This window comes from Thamnophis sirtalis, unplaced genomic scaffold, assembly GCF_051295495.1.
Source record: "Thamnophis sirtalis isolate CommonGarterSnake01/CBP01778 unplaced genomic scaffold, rThaSir2_p1.2 scaffold_14, whole genome shotgun sequence".
NCBI classification, from domain to species: domain Eukaryota; kingdom Metazoa; phylum Chordata; class Lepidosauria; order Squamata; family Natricidae; genus Thamnophis; species Thamnophis sirtalis.
The window spans coordinates 20178514-20199307 of record NW_028261394.1 but is presented as its reverse complement, the minus strand read 5'-3'; the positions used below and the strand labels follow the sequence as shown (position 1 = coordinate 20199307).

Sequence of the window (20794 nt, the reverse complement as noted above, 5' to 3'; positions counted from 1 at the left end):
GGGCTCCTCCTCAGATCCTCCTGCTGCGAGGAGAAGACAATGTCTGTGGGGTGCCAAGAAACACACAAGCAGACAAATTGAATAGCACACAATGCTAGGGCGCCTCCTCGCACTTCCTTTCATTCTTCTGTGCCCTTATTTCTTCTTAAGAACCCGTATCTTTTATTCTGGTTCCTTTCTGGTCAAAGGTAGAAGAGAGAGCCAAGCACCAAACTCTTAACGGTAACATTTGGGGCTCTGTGGATTTCACCCCCAAACCCGCTCATGGAAGTCAACCGTTGACTTACCTGAACGGTCCTTCTATGTGTGCTGCGAGGGGAATCCAATCATGGGTTAACTTTGTCCATTAGCCTAGAGACTATGTAAATTTTGACCACGCCTCCTCTGACTGGACTGGCTCAGTTTTGCATGAAGTCAGCCGAGAAAGATGCATGTCAATGTCACTCATGGCCGTGGCCAAACAAATACTCAAAGTCACATCCAGTACTCAAAGTCACGTCCAGAATTGTCCAGTCAGGGGAAAAGGCAAGGAACGTCACAGAGTCATAGTCAAGGTGGAGCCCTGGCCAGCCGAAACTGCGGGCGGGTTTGGATTCCCCTTGCAGCACACATAGAAGGACCGTTCAGGTAAGTCAACGGTCGTTCTCCTGTGTGCTGCTTGGGGAATCCAATCATGGGACATGCCAAAGCAATTAAGTCCCAGGGCGGGAACTAGGCTGGTCAGGATCCTCCGCAGAAGAACCCGTTGCAGCACTCTCCGCCCAAAGGAAGCCTCAGCCGAGGCATAAACGTCAACCTTGTAATGTCTAATAAATGGCGAGGGCGACGACCAAGTAGCTGCCCTGCAAATCTCTTCTACTGAGGCTTGCATAGCCCAGGCCACCGTGGTGGCCGCACTCCTGGTAGAATGGGGAGTTATATGTCTGGGAACCGGTCGGGAGTGGCTGTCGTATGCCAACACAATGCACGTCTTCAGCCACCGGCTGATGGTGTGGGAGGACACCTTCTGTCCCATGGATGATGGCTGGAATGAAACGAACAGTGCCTCTGACCTCCGGAACAACGCCGTGCGTTTCACATAACGTCGGAGGGTTCTACGAACATCCAAGTGATGCCACTGGCGCTCCTGAGGATGGGAAGGATGCGGGCAAAAATCCGGAAGGACGAGCTCCTGAGCCCTGTGGAACAACGTGTTGACCTTCGGGAGGAAGACAGGGTCCAAATGGAGCACCACTCTGTTGGGATGAAATATGCAGAGATCTGCACGAACAGATAGCGCTGCCAACTCTGACACCCTCCTGGCCGATGTAATGGCCACTAGGAACACCGTCTTAAGCGTCAGCAGCCGAAGGCTGATGGAGTGGATGGGCTCGAATGGAGCAGACATGAGTGCTCTGAGCACCAAGGTCAAGACCCAGGCAGGATAATGGTGCACCGTTGGAGGCCTCAAATTCGTCGCACCCTTCAGGAAGGCCTTGACCCGTGAATGCTGGGACAAGGAACGGCCCTGACTGTCTCCAACCACCGTGGATAATGCTGTGACTTGGCGACGGAGTGTGTTGGGCGCTAGGTCCTTATTAAGTCCCGACTGCAAGAAGTCTAAGACTTGCGGCACCAAAGCTGTGGTGGGCTCGGCCCTGGCGCGGTGGCACCACCTACAGAAGGATTGCCAGGTGGCCTCGTAGATACATGTAGTGGATGGTCGTCGGGCCGCCTGGATAGTGTCAATAACTTGACTTGAATAGTGTAGGTTGGTCAGAATAGCCTGCTCATGTGCCACACGGCTAACTGCAGGAGCTGGGGGTGGGTTCGGGTGGATGAGAGCCCCCTGGTTGAGCTGGATCTGGTCGTCCGGAATCCTCCACAGACGTGAAACCGACAGGTGAACGAGGTCTGCGTACCAGGGTCGTCTGGACCACATCGGGGCAATCAAAAGCACCTCCGCCTGCTCCATCAAGATCTTCTGGATGACCAATGGAAGAATCGGTAGAGGGGGAAATGCGTAAAGGAGGCCGGCCAGCCATGGGCTGCGTAGAGCATCCACCCTCTCCGCACCGGGAGTCTGGTATCTGGCGTAAAACCTCGGAAGTTGCGTGTTGTGTGGTTGCACAAACAGATCCACCTCGGGACAGCCGAACCAGCGAGAGAGTTCCCGGAAGAGGTCGGGATGGAGTTGCCTCTCCGCTTGATCCACGGTGGCTCTGCTCAGCCAGTCCGCCTGTGTGTTGGCCACACCCGAGATGTGTTCCGCCCGGATTGACAATAGCCTGGCCTCCGCCCAGTGATGCAAATTTTCCGCCTCCAGCATCAGGGCCTTTGAGTGGGTGCCCCCTTGGTGGTTGACATGGGCCTTGGAGGCGACGTTGTCGGTCAATACCAACACATGGCTGTATGACACAATGCCCCGAAACTCCAGAAGGGCTAGGCAGATGGCACGTAGCTCCAGCCAATTTATGCTGTTTGACAGTTCCTGACTCGACCAGCGCCCTTGAGCTACTCGGTCGAGGGCATGGGCCTCCAAATAGGCTGGCATCCATTGTAATTTGGATGCGGTCCGGTTCCTTGAAGGGGCACCCTCGGAGGAGCTTGGAGGACGTCCACCATCGAAGAGACCTGAGAAGCTTGAGTGGGAGCCGAACCTTGGTATGGGAATGGCTGGTGTGCGCCCTCTGGAAGGGCAGCAGGAACCATTGAAGTAGGCGTGCATGGAACCTGGCCCAGGGAACCACGTTGATACACGAAATCATCTTTCCCAGTAATTTGGACAGCGTTGCCAACAGCAAGAGTCTCGGAGATAGAACCTGATTTGTCAGGCGCTGGGTGCTTTGTCGCCTTTCCGGAGATAGGAAGACTTCGCATGACACTGAATTTATGATGGTCCCCAGATGAAGCAGCGATGTGGTTGGCTGCAAGTGACTCTTGGGGAGGTTGAGAACAAAACCGTGACTGCGCAGCGAGTCCATCGTGACCTGCAGATCTCATAAGGCCTGGTTCCGAGATGAGGACAGGACCAAGATGTCGTCCAAATAACAATTCACTCGTATTGGGACCAAGCGAAGTGACGCCGCTACGACTGCCAGAAGTTTTGTGAACGTGCGCGGGACCGATGACAGACCGAAGGGCAAGGCCCAGTATTGAAAGTGTCGGCCATTGAACTGGAAGCGCAGGAAGTGCCGGTGTGCCGGATGGATGGGCACGTGGAGGTACGCCTCCTTGATGTCGACTGATGTCATCATGTCACCTTGGCGGATGGAGGCCAGTATGCTTTTGAGAGATTGCATTTTGAATTTTTGGTATTTGATGTACTGATTGAGCCTTTTCAAATCTAGGATGGCTCGCCATCCCCCCGAGTTCTTGGGCACCAGGAACAAGATGGACTAGAATCCTAGGCCTTCCTGACCCTTTGGCACCTGTTCTACCGCCCTGATGGTGAGAAGGTGATGTATTTCGGCGTCCATGAGGCGCCTTTTCGTCGGGCACCTGGGTACGGGGCACTTGATGAACCGCCTCGGGGGAATGGAGAGAAATTCTAGAGTGAGGCCCAGCTTCACGACTTGAAGGGCCCAGACGTCGGACGTGATCTCCGCCCACTGATGAGCGAAGGCCAGGAGACACCCCCCAATGGGTTCTTCCCCTTGTGAGTCACTGATACCTTCGAAAGGACCGGTTTCCAGCTCCATGAAAGGGCCTCCTAGCCTGGGACTGCGTCTGAGTCTGCTGGTGACCCCTATCCCTGGCGCCCACGCGATCCTGGCCACGATCCTGGGACTGGGAGAAACCCCTGTTGTAGTTGGGAACATAGGGAGCAGGGGCGAATCCGGAATCCCCGGCCCAAAAGGGCTGACGCCTATTATAAGGCTGTTGTCTCCTATTGACACGGCCACTGGTGGAAGGGAGAACCTTACGCTTATCCCTGGTCTCAATGAGGATGGGGTCTAGAACGGACCCAAACAAGGCTCCACCCTTGAAGGGCGTGGACGCAAGGCGCCACTTGGATTTGACATCAGCTTGTCAATGGCGGAGCCACAGCAAACGCCGGGATGCCACGTTAGAGACCATAGCCCGAGAAGCGAATTTAGCTGCGTTAAGAGTGGTGTTCGCGGAAAATTCCAAGGCTGCCATCAATTTGGTAATATCCTGGTGAAGGCGCATTTCCTCCGGGGCAAGCCTACTCTGCAATTGCTTAAGCCAGACCAATGAGGTCCTATTAAAGAAGGAAGCCGTGGTAGCCGAGCGCAGGGCCCAGGCCGCAGCCTGATGGGTCTTGCGAATGACTGTCTCGGCTTTACGGTCTCTGCCTTCAAACTCTCCGAAATTTCTGATGGAATTAATGTGGAGAGGTGAGGGCAGCAATAGGGGCATCTACAGTGGGGAATTGGAGAAGGCCTTCCAATTCTGGAGTAGAAGTGTACACTTTCCTATCCCCATTGCTGGGTGGGTTAACCGCGGTCAGTTGATCCCACTGCTTTTGAATCAGATCTAGAAAGAGTTTGGGAGAGGGAATAACATCCTGCAAGGCCACTTGCTCAGCGAAGGGGCGCTCAGTGGCATCCAGCCCCACAACTGTGCTATCCTTAGAGGCTGCCTCCCCCATGTGGATGGTGGTCTTGGCCTTTTACAGTAATGATTTAAATAGAGAGTGCCGGAACAATCCAGGGGCAGTAGGCTGATCCAGGGGTAGCCCTTCATCATCAGAGAACTCCCTGTCGATAACCTCACCTTCCTCCACTAAGGCCGACTCCTCGCTATAGACTGAGGGTAGAGGCGAAGGAGGGTCTGTCTGAAGAATAGACGAATCCCCTTGCACTGCCTGGGGATCAGAGCCAGTCTGGGCCACAGTGGCCCTAGGAACCTGGGCCCTGCGATGCAGCTCCGCATCCACCCCCCTAGAAATAGCTGCAGATATCATTTGGTACAAGTCAGGATGAAGGCCCAAATCCTGGCCTTCCATAGGCCTGAGGCCTGCAGCAGTGGGGGTGAACGTAGCAGAAGGCCCTGCACACGGGGGCGAACGGGCCGAAGCCACACCTAGCTCCGAAAAGGGGGAAGGAGATTGGGGCCTCAAACCCCACTCCGTGGAAATGGGAGCCCTGGGCAATTGAACATCGGGAAACCAACCCTGCTCTGTAGGGCGCACCGGGGAAGCACGCTGCAGAAGCAGCACCGGGGGTGAATTGCTGGGCGCTCCAGAGGCCTTAGATGGCGCCTTAGATTTGTCCTTGCGTTTTTGGGATTTATCCCTAACGGCGGAGGAGGCCCGAGGCCTATGGCTGGAAGCCCTAGTAGCGGCCCTGCCGGGCCTAGGACTAGCCCCCCCCTCGCCAGGGGGAACGGGGCTCAGAAATGGGCTCTACAGTACCTCTGGGCACCGATTGGTCTGCCCTTGTAAAATAGAAGAGATATTTGGAAAGGCTCAACCTCGTGTAGGGAATAACGCCGAGAAAATGCTCCATCGCACAAGGCGCCACGTGAGAACAGCAACTGCACAGAGACAACCTCCTCACTGTCTCAGCAAGTCGCAAGTGAGGGAAAGAGGAGGCCGTCGGGGTGGCGCCAATGCCTGGGCGCAAATTACGCACCCCGCCTCCTCCGGGCAATTCCTGCGCGTGCGCAGAGCCCGGTCCAAAATGGCGACCGCCCTGGAGGGCGCGAATTTCAAACCGGCAAGGACCGACAGACCGCCCGGGAATCCTGCAAGCCACGAGACTCGTGGCGCAGCCCGCCGCAGCTCCATCCAAGGGAAACTCTGGAGAGAAAGGAGCGGAAGCCTGGGTGAACTGCGCTGCATAAGTGGGTTGCTCCCGGCGTGAAACAGCGCAGAGCGGTGCACCAGCCCAGGACGCGCACAAACAGCCAGCGAGGGGGGAAAAACCCGAATTCCGCCTGTGGAAATGCCACCACTGTCCCGGCTTGACGAGCCAACCGACCAAGCGACCCCCAATCTCAGGCAAGGTATCCGATGGCTGGGAGGGTCTGGGCTGGCAACAAACTGCCGCCTCCACCTCTGAAAGGAATAGATCCATTTAAACTGCAATGTGCAACTGCTGAATCCAATTAGAAAGTTAAATTTGTCAATGAGTCTAGAGAGAAAATTGAGATGCGTCTCGTTAGGCTGGACTGAGTAAAAAAACTGAGCCAGTCCAGTCAGAGGAGGCGTGGTCAAGATTTACATACTCAGTCTCTAGGCTAATGAACAAAGTTAACCCATGATTGGATTCCCCAAGCAGCACACAGGAGAAAAGGTTGGTGAAGATGCTGGCCTGAGGAGGCCCTGCTCAAAGGCCTCCTCTGTCCCCAAAAGAGATTTTCAGAATCTGTTTTCTTAAGCTAACATCCTAGAACTGTGATGGTGAACCTATGGCATGCATGCCACAGGTGGCACATGGAGCCATGTGTTAGGGCACGCGAGGCATTGCCCTGGCCAGCTGACTTCGGCCTGCTTTTGAGGCTGCTTTTTGCCCTCTGGAGGCTTCAAGGAAGCCTCCGAAGCGTGAAAAACCAGCCCTATGTGCAAACCGGAAGTTTAAGAATGGACTTCTGGTTTGCTTGTAGGACTGTTTTTCGCCCTACGGAGCCTTCAGGAGGCATCCTTGAAGGCTATGGAGGTCAAAAATTGGCCCTATGGACAACCCAGAAGTCACCATTCCCAAACTTCTGAGTTCCCCATAGGTCCGTTTTTCACCCTCCGGAGCCTTTAGGAGCCTTCAGGAGGCTTCCCAGAGAGCAAAAACTGGCCTTACGAGCACACTGGAAGTCACTTCCAGTTTGTCCGTTCGGATGTTTTTCGCTCTCCCCAGTCTTCAGGGAAGCCTCTTGAAGGCTCCGGAGGTCGAAAATTGGCCCTACAGACAAACCGGAAGTCACCATTCCCGAACTTTGGGTTCCCTGTAGATCAGGGCTGGGTTTCAACCAGTTCGCGGCGGTCCCTGCGAACCGGTTGGTCGCCGAACCCGGAAGTAAGTAACTTCCGGGAACGGCGAAGCCCCCCCCCCCGTGCGCGCCCGCGCCCGCTCCTTACCCGGTTTTGATGAATTCTGCGCTTCCACGCATGCGCAGGACGCATACAGCGGCTGCGCGATCCTCCAGGAGCAGCTGGAGCATCGCACAGACGCTAGTACGCATGTGTGCGCCGCGCGTGTGCATGCGCATGCCGCACACATGCGCGAGGACACCGCACATGTGCGCGAGGACGCCGCCGGCCTCGTTCCAACCGAACCAGTTGGAACGGGGCGAGAAACCCACCCCTGCTGTAGATCCATTTTTCAAGCCTCCGGAGAGCCCCCCTGGGGGGGCGTTTTTTGCCCTCCCCGGGCTTCTAGAAAGCCTCTCAAGCCCGGGGAGGGCAAAAAACCATGCCAAAAGTGGGGCGGGGTGTTTTGCTGGTCGTGTGCGCATGCACGAAATGGGTGGTCATGTGCACATAGCTTTATGGGTGTGGCACGCCCGCGTACAACCCTGCACTCCCCCCGCTTTTGGCACGGGAGCCAAAAAAGTTTAGCCCTCACTGTCCTAGAAGATAGGCTCAAGATCCAGAAGATCTTGACAGACTTGAACACTGGGCCCTATCGAGCAAAATGAAATTCAAGGTAGAGAAGAGTAAAGTCTTACACTTAGATAAGAAAAACCAAAAACACACATATAGAGTGGGAGAAACCAGGCTTCCTAGACAGCTTCTATTCCACCAGTTAATTGTCCTCCCTGTTAGGAAGTGTCTCCTTAATTCCAGGTTGCTTCTCTCTTTGGTTAGTTTCCATCCATTGTGTCTTGTCCTGCCCTCTGGGGCTTTGGAGAATAATTTGACCCCCCTCTCCTTTGTAACAGCCCCACAAATATTGGAAGACTGCTATCACGTTGCCCCTACTTCTTCTTTTCTTTAGACTATCCCAACCCAAATGATTGGCAACTGACTCACATTTACGATGGTTGCAGTGTCCCAAGGTCATGTGTTCGCCTTTGCCACCTTCTGACAAGCAAAATCAACGCGGAAGCCAGATTTGCTTAACAACCTTGTTACCCATTTATCAACTGCACTTAACAACTGCTGCGAGAAACGACGTAAAATGGGGCAAAGGTCACTTAGCAAATGTCTTGCTGAGCAGTAGAAATTCGGGGCTCAATTGTGGACGTTAAGAGGAGGTCTTCCTATACTGCTCCACGGACACTGGCTAGGAAAGTCAACCCCAGTAGATTAAAGAGCGCTTAGTGAATTTGAGCGGTGTGAAAAGGCAGCCAAAAGGCAGCTCAAATCACGTTTCAAAATCCCTACTCAGGATGCTGGTCTCTTTGGACACTCTGGTTATGGGGTATCCCTCCCTGAGTCTGGCATTCAGCCCCCCCAAAATCAGAGCTGTCCACACACCCTTCCAGCAGGAGCCGCTGAGATGCTCTGTGCCTGGCAAACTCCGAAGAGACCCAAATGCCTCTCCCCCACCCCCACCCCGTTTGTTCCTCCAGCCCTGCAAATTCCCAGTCAGATCATTTGTTTGGAATTCTTCAATGCAAAGTAGATAGGACGGAATGTCCTTGAAAGACTATCAATTTGATGTGAATTATCTTTTTTCTTCTTCTCAGCCTTCCCTTCCAACCTCCGCTTTGCAAAAAAAAAGAGAGAGAGAGAGAAAGAGAGAGGGACAGAGAGAATAATCAAGGCAATTATGGTTTTCACTTGAAGACAAGCTGCTTCTCTAATTGCTAAGCAGCCCTTGAAACTGGTGATCTAAACCAGAAGGTTTTTTTGGCTTCCAGCAATTCAGTTCAGTCCTCCAGAAGGCACGGATTCAAAAAAAGCTGGGTGGGGCTGTCCCTCCCACTACTTCTCCCAAGCAGCAGGAGAAGAAAAACAAAGGAAGTCTTGAAGTCACACACACCTGACAAAGTGAGGAACCCAGAGCTTCCCCCCCATGTATCCCACGGTGAAGCCCCTCTTTGCAAAGAGGAATAGAAGGGAAGCATGGGCTTCAGCATCCAAGCAGAGGGGACAGGCTGAACATGTTCTCCAGCTCCCCGAGACTCCGAAGAGCCCTTCCTTTGCTCTCTGGGGGCATCTGGGTGCATAGACGCATCAGAGGAGACCATTTTAAGGTGCTGACAGTCTCCCAGTCTCGGTTCACCCAAGGATATTATAGGAGGAGAGTTATTGTTCAGGCACGGTAGCAAAAGTCAGGAGAAATCTGGCAGCATTTTTTCCAACTCATATTTTATTGCAGAGCAGAAGTTTTCAATCAGAAAAAGAACTACTGGATTCTCCTGATATTTTTTTTGCAAAGCTAGAACTAACAGCCCAGCACCTCAGTGGTTGTTGCTGAGATACAAGACACAACAAGCAGACTTACATCTTCTAGATGGACAGGAGCCCCTTCTTCCTTCCCCCAAGTGGGCCCAGGGGGCACATTTTTAAGGCTCAAGTGCAGGAAAGGACCATCTCTCGAGTTGGCAGAACTATGTCAGGCCTCATCCCATCTCCCACTAAGGCCTCCCATCCTAGATCGTTCACAGAGCCCGATTAACAGAGTTGGAAGGGACCTTATAGGTCATCTTGTCCACGCCCACGCTCAAGCAGAAGACCCTACACCATTTTTGACAGATGGCAGTCCAGTCTCTTCTTGAAAGCCTCCAGGGATGAAGCTCCCACAACTTCCGAAGGCAACTTCTGTTCCGTTGGTTGATTGTTCCCACTGTTAGAAAATGTCTCATTTCCTTATTGGAGCTACCAATTCAGCCAAACCGGTAGCATTTTTTAAAGTTCCGATGATCAGATGTGCGACAATCAGCTGTGCTGTGTGATTAGAAATTGTCGCACAGCTGATCATTGGAGCTACTGGTTTGCCTGAACCAGTAGCATTTTTTTTATCACCGGTTTGGATGAACTAGTAGCACGCATGCCCGAAGTCAACTGGTAGCAAAGCGAACCAGTAGCAGACTTCAGAGCATTTCAGCTCTGATACACCCCAGGAAGTTTCCTCCCTATCTTAACTTACTGCTCTTTTTTCCTTTTCTTTTTTTAGGCAGATGGACACCCTCCCCCCTGAACCTTACTTTGCAGAAAGCCACATGCTTTGTTGTTGTTTTTTTTACAAGTTCCACTGGGGCCTTGTGTGAAGTCCAGAAGCATTCTTGAGGAAAATGATGTGCCGGAGGTGGCACTTTCCTTGTGAGGAAGATCCCCAAGGAATAGCTCCATCTTTTCTTTTCATGCTGCTTTGAAAGGTTCAGCTCTGGCAACATGGAAAGTGTTTGCATGGAGGGCAGAACAAGCAGGAGGAAAGTGCCTTGTTCATACATACGGTTTGATTTGTGGCTTCTGAATCCATGCCTGGTTTCGAGATGGTGAGGTCAAACGTGTATTCCACATCTGCTTCCAGCATGGCCCGAGGGATGGTGACCAGTCCTCCTGTGGCACTGAAGTTGAGACCATGTGCACCAGGTGAATTCTAGTTTGTGTGACGATAAAAAAGGAGAAACTCAGAACATCTGGAGAGAGTTTGTTGTGTCCCAACTAGCCAGATGCAAGGTAAACTTTAACCTGTTCTGATCTTGGCTTCACTAAATCACAAAGCAGACTCCTTGTCCCAATAAAACCCCTTTTTATTAAGCGAATGTGCATTCCTCTCATTCACATCCAGCAAACAGTCTTTCAAGGGGGAGTTTACAACCACAGACCTTATCAGGCTTGGAGATCTGCCAGGCCGTATCAATACTATACAAACATATTGTCTCGTGCAAACTCTACTCCCCTTTTGCTCCTCTTTTATTCCCTATGGGAGAGGCCTTTCCACTTGTGCCTTTACTCCTGAGTTGGCCCTTGTTCCTTAACTGTTCCCTTTTCTGGGCAGCTCTGCGGATACATGCATCTTGAACAGGTTCCAGCTGTTCTTCTGCCCCACTGATCTCTGACTCCAAAGGCAGCTGATAACTGTCGGACGGCTCTTGCCCCTCTCTGCCTCCGATACAGAGCCCTCCTCAGAGCCTCCCCCAGCCTCCCAGACTCCAGGACTGGCCCAGGTTCCTCCCCAACCTCCTCACTGTCTGAGTCTGCCGCCAGCTCAGCTGGCCACTGGCAGGCTACAACATCACCAAGCCTCTCCATCACTGTGTTTTCCCACAAAATAACACACAAATGTATCCCACTATACCTATTTCTAATATCTCTGCAGGTGTAGCTGAGTAGTTTCCAAGATAAAGCTATCTTCATTGCAGTATTTGAGATTAGTACAGTAAGAGTAATAAACAATTCTATCCTACATGCCTTTGATGCTGAGTTCCAAATGTTGGGAAGATGGAAAGGACACAAGGACTAGCCACATCCTTAAATCAAGGACAAATGAGAGATTCTCTAAGTTTCCCCTCGGCCCCGAAGGAAGAAGCCCAAACCGCAAATGAAAACATATCGGTTATAAGCAACCATCTGGGTTATACCAAGTTGAGGAAGACAAATTTAAATTAAAATGTTTTGATAAAATAGACCATAGTAGTCCAGAGGAGCTCCACCAAAATGGTAAGTAGCTTGGAGTACAGCACCCATGAAAAGCATTGGGTGTGTGAGGGCTAGAGATGGGAACATCCAACAGCTGTTTTTGAACATCTGGAAGGAGTCATGTTCAGAGGTGTTCCAGAAGACAGCAGGATATGAAAAAAGGGGTTTATATGAAAAGGAAGTTGAACTGGGTTGGGCCCTGGGAAAAATGTCCTAGAACTACAAGCTGTTCACCAGTGGGACAGGAAGCGGTAGACTCAATTTCTCAGAAAATGTTTCATGAGGTTGGATGGCCAATTGTGAGGATAACTGCAGGAGTTGGGTTCCATGATCCCAAGACTATCTTCCAATTTTTACATTCTGTGGTTCTATAATTTAACACTATGTTTTAACTCAGCAAGAAAAATGGAGGCAGAGGAAGTGGATGATCTAAATCACTCCTAATCAAGAGTGCCAATCTATCTCAAAAGCCACTTGAATTAATTCACAATCAAATATTCTCAGTCAAGGTTTGCTACTTTCTGTACTCCTGTTTTGAAGGCTCCTCTTTTCTTGCTCTCTTAAAACAAAATCCCCACTCCTTTCTTAACCCGCCCCCCCCAATCTGCAAAATTAAACAAATTTCTTCTGTTTGCCTTTGTCTTAGATTTTATGCTTCTGCTCTGCTGTGAATGACCCAACCAGACAGCAAACAGTCAGAAATTTAGATTAACAAAGTTGGAAGGGACCTTGTAGGTCACCTAGTCCAACCCCCCCTCAAGCAGACCCTATACAATTTCTGACAGATGGCAGTCCAGTCTCTTCTTGAAAGCCTCTATTGATGAAGCTCCCTCAACTTCCAAAGGCAACTTCTGTTCCATGGGTTGATTGTTCTCACTGTCAGAACATTTCTTCTTATTTCTAGGTTGAATCTCTCCTTGATCAGGTTCCATCCATTATTTCTTGTCTGGCCTTCAGGTGCTTGGGAAAATAGCTTGACATCCCCCCCATCCTCTCTGTAGCAGCCCCTCAAATATTGGAAGACTGCTACCCTGTCTCCCCTGGTCCTTCTCTTCACTAGACTAGCTGTGCCCAGTTCCTGCAACTGTTCTTTATATATTTTAGTCTCCAATCCCCACATCATCCTGGTTGCTCTTCTCTGCCCTCTTTCTAGAGTCTCAACATTTTTATTATAGTGTGGTGACCAAAACAGGATCCCTCTCACAGTTACTGCTATTAAGCCTGGTTTTGTCCAGTCTATATGTTTACTTTTGGTTTTTCTTGCCTGTGTAAATAAAACTCTCACAATTGAATAGAAGAGGCAGCTGGACAAATTAAAGTGCTTGCTCTCTCTCTCGGTCTTAAGAAAAACGTCTTTCTGGGAGACCAAGTGGAAAGTTTCCTACCTAGGAAATGAGCAGGGCATTTACAGAGCAGCTCAGGCTGACCAGTGAGGCCCTGATGCAAATGTGAGATTGCTCCCTGGGCTAACAGTGACATCTTCCAAGAGGAACCCTGGTCATTAAATGTGAAGAAATAAATAACTACATTTAAATTCCAAAATATCCAATGTATTAAGAGAGGGGGGGGGAGGCTAAAAGTTTTACATTACTAGTAGTTGGATTCCAACTGAAAACCAACGGAAACGCATGAACAGAAAGAGCATTTTGTCTGTGAAACCAAATCCAGGGGCGTGTGGGGAGAGGCTGGGAGTGAGCAGCAGGGACCATTGGCAACACTCACGTTGCTTGGTGTTCTCAACTCAGCCATTGGCAAGCTTGAGGTGCCACATGTTTCACCATCTGCGGCCAAGGTCACCGCAGAAGTGTGAGGGATTACAGGTTAGCCAATCGCATGCCCTAAAACTTCAAAGCGATTGGTGGCAAAAGCCAGATCCTGCATTTAGCATTTAGATGGGTGGAGAAATTTGTTTATCTATTTGTTTGTTTGATAAATTGATCTGCCACCCATCTTACCAAGAGGCCACTCTAGGTGACTTAAAGGTAAAGGTTCCCCTCACACATATGTGCTTGTCGTTCCCGACTCTAGGGGGAGGTGCTCAGGGAGCTGAGGTGGTGCAGTGATTAGGGTGCAGTACTGAAGGCCACTACAGCTGACTGTTATCTGCAGTTCAGCGGTTCTAATCTCACCAGCTCAAGGTTAACTCAGCCTTCCATCCTTCCGAGGTAGGTGAAATGAGGACCCAGACTGTGGGGGCGATATGCTGACTCTGTAAACCGCTTAGAGAGGGCTGAAAGCCCTATGAAGTGGTATATAAGTCTAACTGCTATTGCTATGTCCGTTTCAAAGCCAAAGAGCCAGCGCTGTCCGAAGACGTCTCCGTGGTCATGTGGCCGGCATGACTAAAAGGTGCCCAGAACGCTGTTTCCTTCCCACCAAAGGTGTTTCCTAGTTTTCTACTTGCATTTTTACGTGCTTTCGAACTGCTAGGTGGGCAGAAGCTGGGACAAGTAATGGGAGCTCACTCCGTTACGTGGTGCTAGGGATTCGAACTGCTGACCTCAACAAGCTCAGCGTCTTAGCCACTGAGCAACCAAGTAAAAATAGGGAGTCCCCACCCTGAGAGGTGACCCCCAACTAATCTAGAGCTCTATTCGGGGGGGGGGGGGCAACATCCAGGTTCACTTACTTTGGAAGATGATACGCAAGTCCAATCATAATACAACGGTGTCTGTTCCCAATCTTCCCAGTTAGGGTCGTAGGATTTCTCGCCATCCAAGATCAAGTCCCGGGTGCTGGACCAGACACGATACGATCCTCCATCAATGATGGGTACCAGTTTATTGGGCAAAACTGTCACATTGGCAAAAATGCTTTTGGACAGAGGAGTATCACCAAAAGAGACCAAGAATTTGAAGCAGTAGTTGCCGAGATCCAGAGTAAGCTTTGGGATGACCAACTGTGGTCGGCTCACGTCCACGCTGACCAACTGGACTTTGGCAAAAGCCTCCAGGTGTAGGCAGCTCGGGGTTTTGTAGATCTCCCAGAGGTAGGCAGTCTGGTACCTGGTGCATCCTCGCAAGTCAATCTGGGCCTCCAGATAATTCTTCTGGGATCGTTTCATAAACACCTGAGCAGGTAAAGCAAGCTCAGCTTCTGGTTCTTCGCACTCCAGAATACGGACCGTGACCGTGCGGTGGGCAATGGAGAAGCTGATGAGGTTGGTGGCATTCACACCCACCGCATAATCACCGGGCCTCAGATAAACATGGTTGGCAGACGGCACACTCGTTTGCACTGCTGGAGAGCCATCTCCAAAATGCCACCAGAAGAGGACTTCTCTGGCACTGGGCAGCACAGATGCTTCGAAGAAAGTTGTGCGGTTGACGAAAGAATCAATAGGCTGGATGGACAGCTGGAGGATGAAATCTTGGACTTGGATCACCACAGTTACGTTCAGGCTGCTCAGACGGTTGAAAGCACACAGGTGGATGTCCAGCTGCCCCGCTCCTTCTGGGGTGTAAGAGACACTTTGGCCCTCTAAGTGAACCTGGGAACGTTGCTGCTCTTTTACTAAGGTGAACTGCCAGACATAAGACACCCATGAGCCGCTCTCAATCCGAGCCGTGAACTGCTTCTCCACCGCAGCGGGCATTCCTTGTTCGCAGCAATCGGTGATCTGGAGGCCACACACGGGCTCCAGCACCACGATAAGATCCTCTGCGTAAGCCACACTTACTTGATTCTCTGCAGTTACTCTCACTAAGTATTCTCCAACCTGGCTGAACTTGTAGGTGAAGCTGGAAGCACTGAGGATCTCAGAGTGGTTACGGCCAATGGTGACCCTGTAGCTCACGGAGGAACCAGAGGTTATTTCAACCTCAAAAGAGACCAGTTCCCCTGGCTGCAGCACGTCTTTGCTTACGCTGAGCTTCAGACCATGGATTGCATCTTGGACTGTCAAATTGAGGCAAGCTATGTCCCAGCTGACATCGTTAGAAGCGTTCAAGCAGACAGGGAAAATTCCGGCCATGGGAAAATTGAGAGCCACCCTTTGGCCCGAGATGGTTTTGTCCTGCATCTTCCACATCCAGAGTACGTCCGATCCCCTTTCCAGCTCCCCAGCAAAGTTTACCACGGTGCCAGATTCTACAGAACTGCTGTTTGGCCTTATGATCCTAATCTCTGGGCCCACTACGGGTTCCTGTATGCATACCACAAGGGATGCATTGGCAGAACCAAACTTGTTTCCTGCCACCACAGCAATGGTTTGGGTGCCTGGACTCGGGAAAGAGTGTGCGATTGTACTGGAGTCTGTGCAGAGAGAAAGGCCATCTTCAAACTTCCAAGTGTACAGCAGCCCACTTCCGGCAGTTGCACTGGCGCTGATGTTAACAGATGCGTTGACTGCAGCAGGATTAGGGGTGGCGGTTGGCTTTAAGGCGCCCACCTCCTCAATGAACTCCACCGTCTTGTTGACAGCTGAGCTTCCCAGCATGTTGGTGGCTTTCAGATGGACAGCAGAGACGCCTGCTTCCAGAATGACAAAGGAGACAGCCTTCCCGGTAAACGTCTGCACGGTGTGACTTTCCTTCAGGACAGTCCAGCTGTAAGAGATGTTTGTTCCGTCTTTCACGGCCGCTTGGAGCTGCAGCGTCTTATTGGTGGGGAAGTAAATGTTGTCCAGGAAGTCTCCTCCGGTGATCTGCAGCCCTTCTATTTGCTGCAGGACATAGATGAAGATGCTGCTCTGCAGGCCCCCGATCTCATTCTCGGCCGTCACAATCACGTTGAACGTCCCAACAGAGCGAAAAGTGTAGGAAATGGTGGAAAGACCCGGGATGGGAGTGCACCTGTCGCACAAGATCCAAGAGTACCGGATGGCAGTGCCCACCAGGAGGGTGGCCGTGAAACTTACAGAACCGTTCAGAGGCACCACCGTCCTGCTGGCGTTGATGCTCAGGCCCTGCAGGCGCCTCTTCACGGTTACGTTCATCTTGGCCTCATGGAAGCTGACATCGTTCCAGCACGTCAAACTGATGGTGTGGGTACCACTCTTGTTGTAAGAATGGGTGATGGATTTTGCCAACTGGGAAGTCCCATCCCCAAAGTACCACAAATAACTAACATTGGTCCCAGTGACATTGGTCCAGAAGAGATAAACTTGGTTCAGCTCCAAAACCTTTGAGCCGTTTGACTCAATCTTAGTCACCCCAACCGGCTCCTGGACTTTCACTGATGCCGAGACATTGTTGAAAGAGACGTTGTTACAGACGGTCACCATGACCATATAGTCCCCTGGACTTCTGTAGGTATAGCTCACTTCGGTCCCACCAAACCTGGCGGAGTCGTTCGTCCCAAAGTCCCAAAGATATCGGTAGCGGTAAGGCGGCAAGGCTGTGACTTGAAATTTGGTCTCGTTGCCGAGCCACAGCAGTTCTGGCCTTACCAAAAGCGTCACATTGGTGATCTCTGGCTCCACACAAATCTCCGTATAGTACTGCGCTTTGTTGACCTTGCTGGAAAGGACCAAAGACAAGGAGAAGATTCCACTGAGGGTGAAGTTGTGGATAACTGTTGGATCACCATACACGGTGATGTTGGATGAGCCATCGCCAAATGTCCAGTCAAAAAAGTAGTTCTGGGGATTACCTGAAACGTGAGCTGTGAGCTGTACTTTGGGGTCTTCTCGGATACAAAAGGAAGGCTCAATCTTGAGCACCATCAGCACAAATATCTGGACGGGCACAGCTCGGGACAAAGAATTGACTGGATTCATCGCAGTTACATTTACGGTGCAGTTCATCTCCTTTAAATAAGTATGCTTTACGGATGCCACAGGAGTCTCCAGGATGGTCCCATCGCCCATGTCAAATATCCAGGTGATATTATCTCCTGTTTCCACAGAAGCGCTGATCTCAATCGGGGTGCGAAGCTCTATGGTTTCATTCAAGGACACCCACAACCCACTGATCTCTTCAAAGACCTGGTAATGCTGCCATGTCTCAACAGTGCTGATGGTGTTGTTTGCTTGCACCCTGACCTTGTACATCCCTCTGGAACTGTAGGTGTGGACTACGGCGGCCTGGCTTCCCACAAATGCTTCTGACCCGTCCCCAAAATTCCAGGTATAAGAGACTCCGAAGCTGGAGGGCATCATTTGAGCTTCAAAGGTGACAGGATGGCCCACCACCAAAACATCTGAGGCTACTTGCATGGTCACTTCTGTTAGGTGAGCATAGATGCGGACAGGGATTGAACAGGTCAGGTTCTCAAATTCATTGGAGACTACAACAGTCAGGCTGTATTTACCTGCAGGGGAAAATTAGAGAGAGAGAAAAAGAATCAGAAGTGTTCATTTTTCCAATGGATCGGAAATTCAGGTCAGGATTAAAAATCGACACTGCTGAACTCACACAGTCCGCCATGCTCAAGCAGAAAAACCAGGCTGTGGCTTCATCAGACAGCCTGTTACCTCAATACAAACTACCCAAACTCTCTTCAGTCAGTCAGTCTACAGCACAGTGTCCAACCCTGGCAACGAAAACTTGTGGACTCCCATAATTCCCCAACCAGCATGGCTGACTAGAGAATTCTGGGAGTTGGTCCACAGGTCTTAAGATTGCCAAGAAAGAGAGAGGGAGGGAGGGAGGGAGGGAGGGAGGGAGGGGGAGGGATTGTGTCTATAGCTTTCCAGGCAAACCTAACCAATATATTTCTCCTCCTTTCAAGCATGCCAGAAGTGCCACCACCTTGCTGAGGAGGAAGCAGGTACTTGATGCTGCGGTCTTTCCCTTTGCTCCCAGGATGCATTGTGAAGGAAAGGGCCTTTGTTACCCATGGATGCAGCAGCCTGAAGCCCAGTTTAGCCCTTTGTGCTGATAGAAAGGAGGACCTACTGATTTTTAAGAAATCCGTTTTATTCCTCTGCTCCGGATATTCTTACCTGGAATAGGGTTTGATTTGATTCTTTGCCTCAGGAAAGGCAAATTGAGATGACCAATAATTTCATCACTGCCCACTGCAGGCTGGACTGGGACTATTTGCCATGGCCAACTTGCTGTGGGACAATTCAACCCAGGATAATTCAAGAGAAGGACAAGTGAACTGCACCCAGCCTCAAGGACTTCTAACTTGAGAAGGGTCAAACCTAAAGCAAGGCAAGTGCTGCTGCAATTCACTCGTTTCTTTCTTGATTATCACGCTGTCAACTCTGAAGTGAACCTGACCGGAGCCATTTTTGAGGCTTCAGGGTTGCCACAGTGCAAAGAAGGGAAAGGGAGGGGGAACATAGTTAGATGGAGTTTGTAGCCAAAACAAAATAGTTTCCTGTGGGAACCAAGGACATTCCAACTGGTGGCTGGGGAGAGGAGGAGTCCGGTTACCACATGACCAGCCAGCACCTTGATTGGACAATGTGACTGCTTGTTTGGGGAAAGGGGGAACTTTTTTATCAGTTGAAAACCGCGGGAATTTTCAGAGTTGGTTTTCACCAGTTTGTGCCAATATGATATCTCCAATAAAATTGTCCTTTGAGGAACTTGCTTGCCTCTGACTTCTGCTTTTTATGGAGAGTTACTACTTGGAACCTTGACACACGCATTGAATTGTCCTGTGGCGACTTGTCTCACAGTGAGACAGGTTGGCTGGGACATGTCAGCCATGGCAAGTTGTCCTAGACCCCTCCAGCCTGCCTCTGAGCCACGCATCAAATTGCAACTGTCCCTCGCAGTAAGGAAAAGAGAGGATTGAATGGATAAATGCAAAGAGAAGGAAACTGTCCATTAGGGCAGAAAGAGAACTGACTGAGTACATCTGTTTTTTCTCGGTGGTCTTTTTCTTAGCTCAGAATTTGGAGCAGACATTTGGTTTTATTTTCATGTGATTTGAGAAGTTTGTATTCTCATTCATTGGCACTGAGTGCTACTTCCCTTCTCTGGAATAACATTCTCCACGATTTCACTTATCTCAACTTTGGAGGATTAGGAAGGCAAATCAAAACTGGATTGTTTCAGCAGGACTTTTCTTTTTTTGGGGGGGGGGAAGATGAATTAAATGAGATTCCCCGCCCCCAAGAATATATGATGGTCTGAGATTCTATGGCTCCTCAGCATTGAAGTATTTAATGTTTACCATATTAATTTATGGTTCTATTTCTTAGTTGTTTTTAATTCTGTTTAAACATGGCAGGATAGTAAGATGCTCTGTCAGTCAATTATGAGAATAACATGTATGTCTAAGGAAATAAATAAAACTGCTCAGCTACTCTGAATCTTTATTTAAAAGAACATACATGAAAATTTCATAAAATTCCCCAAACTGGAAAATTGCAAATGTCATCTGATTGGCAGCACCCTTTTTCTAGACAATCCCTTGGACTTCTTTCTCCTTTCTTTTCATAACGGAAGTTTCCATAAAGTTTCTGCAGGAGGCAATCCCAATCCCAAGGTTGAGCCTATGAAGTCCTATTGACACCTTATCAAGTGACTCTTTCTGATAGTGGAACTACATATCTACATTTTATTTCCATGTTTATATGTAACAGCAAAGGGAGCCTTGGCGGGATGGGCAGCATAGAATTTTTATAAATAAATAAATAAATAAAAATCAGCAGTCAGGTGTATTGGTCGTTAAGTGAATCACGGGGTCATTAAGTGAACACAGCAGTCATTAAGTGAATCCACTGTCCGCAATAAATATTTTTTCCCCCAGAAATCAGAGATAAACACCAGTTTCTGGCAAAAAATAAAAAAAATCAATATAAATTGCGGTAATGACCATGGGATGTTGCAAACTCTAATTGTGAGTTAGTTGCCGAGTACCCAAAATACAATCTTGTGACGGGGTGGAGGGTGGGGGGAACCTGTCAGAACTTTGAATCTGGATTGTAAGTATCCCTCGGTTCCATCTTCCAACAGTCACTAAATGAGGACTCTAAGTGTTCTAAATTAAATCACCACCCCAAATTGTTTATAAAGTAAGCCAAATCCTTCCCAAATGTAGACGTGTATGCTAAATTTCGATACTTTCATAAATTTTCCCTGCTGGCAAATGAGTCTTTCTCCACTCATCTTCGGTTTCACTTCATTAACCCTCCTCCTCCGTTTGCTGTTGAGAGAACCAAGGAGACCAAGGCAGAAAGGAAACTAGAGGGCCTCCCTTTTCCCCCTCCCCAAGACACACAGCAGCATCTGATGGGCAAATAAACAGGCAGCAACATACAAGCACACAAACAGATGAATAAACAATAATGACATTATGTGCAGGTTGCAAACCACAACAAGTAATGTGCAATGACGCTGGCTAGTAAGGCAGCGCTGGTTATTTTGCAAAAACAACCCCCAGGAGGTTAGACCATCTTCCCAATGCCAGTTTCTTTTC

At 50.0% G+C, this 20794-nt stretch overlaps 1 protein-coding gene across 1 annotated transcript in view; it reads right to left on the bottom strand.

Moving 5' to 3' along the window:
• Positions 1–20794, bottom strand: part of PKD1 (polycystin 1, transient receptor potential channel interacting) — a 216338-nt gene that overhangs the window by 90839 nt on the left and 104705 nt on the right. Inside the window, exons 15-16 of the mRNA XM_087729000.1 lie at positions 14103–17725; positions 10284–10430 (exon numbers count right to left, since the gene is read on the bottom strand). Coding sequence (XP_087585126.1) covers positions 10284–10430; positions 14103–17725 — 3770 coding nt within the window. The remainder of the gene's footprint in view (positions 1–10283; positions 10431–14102; positions 17726–20794) is intronic.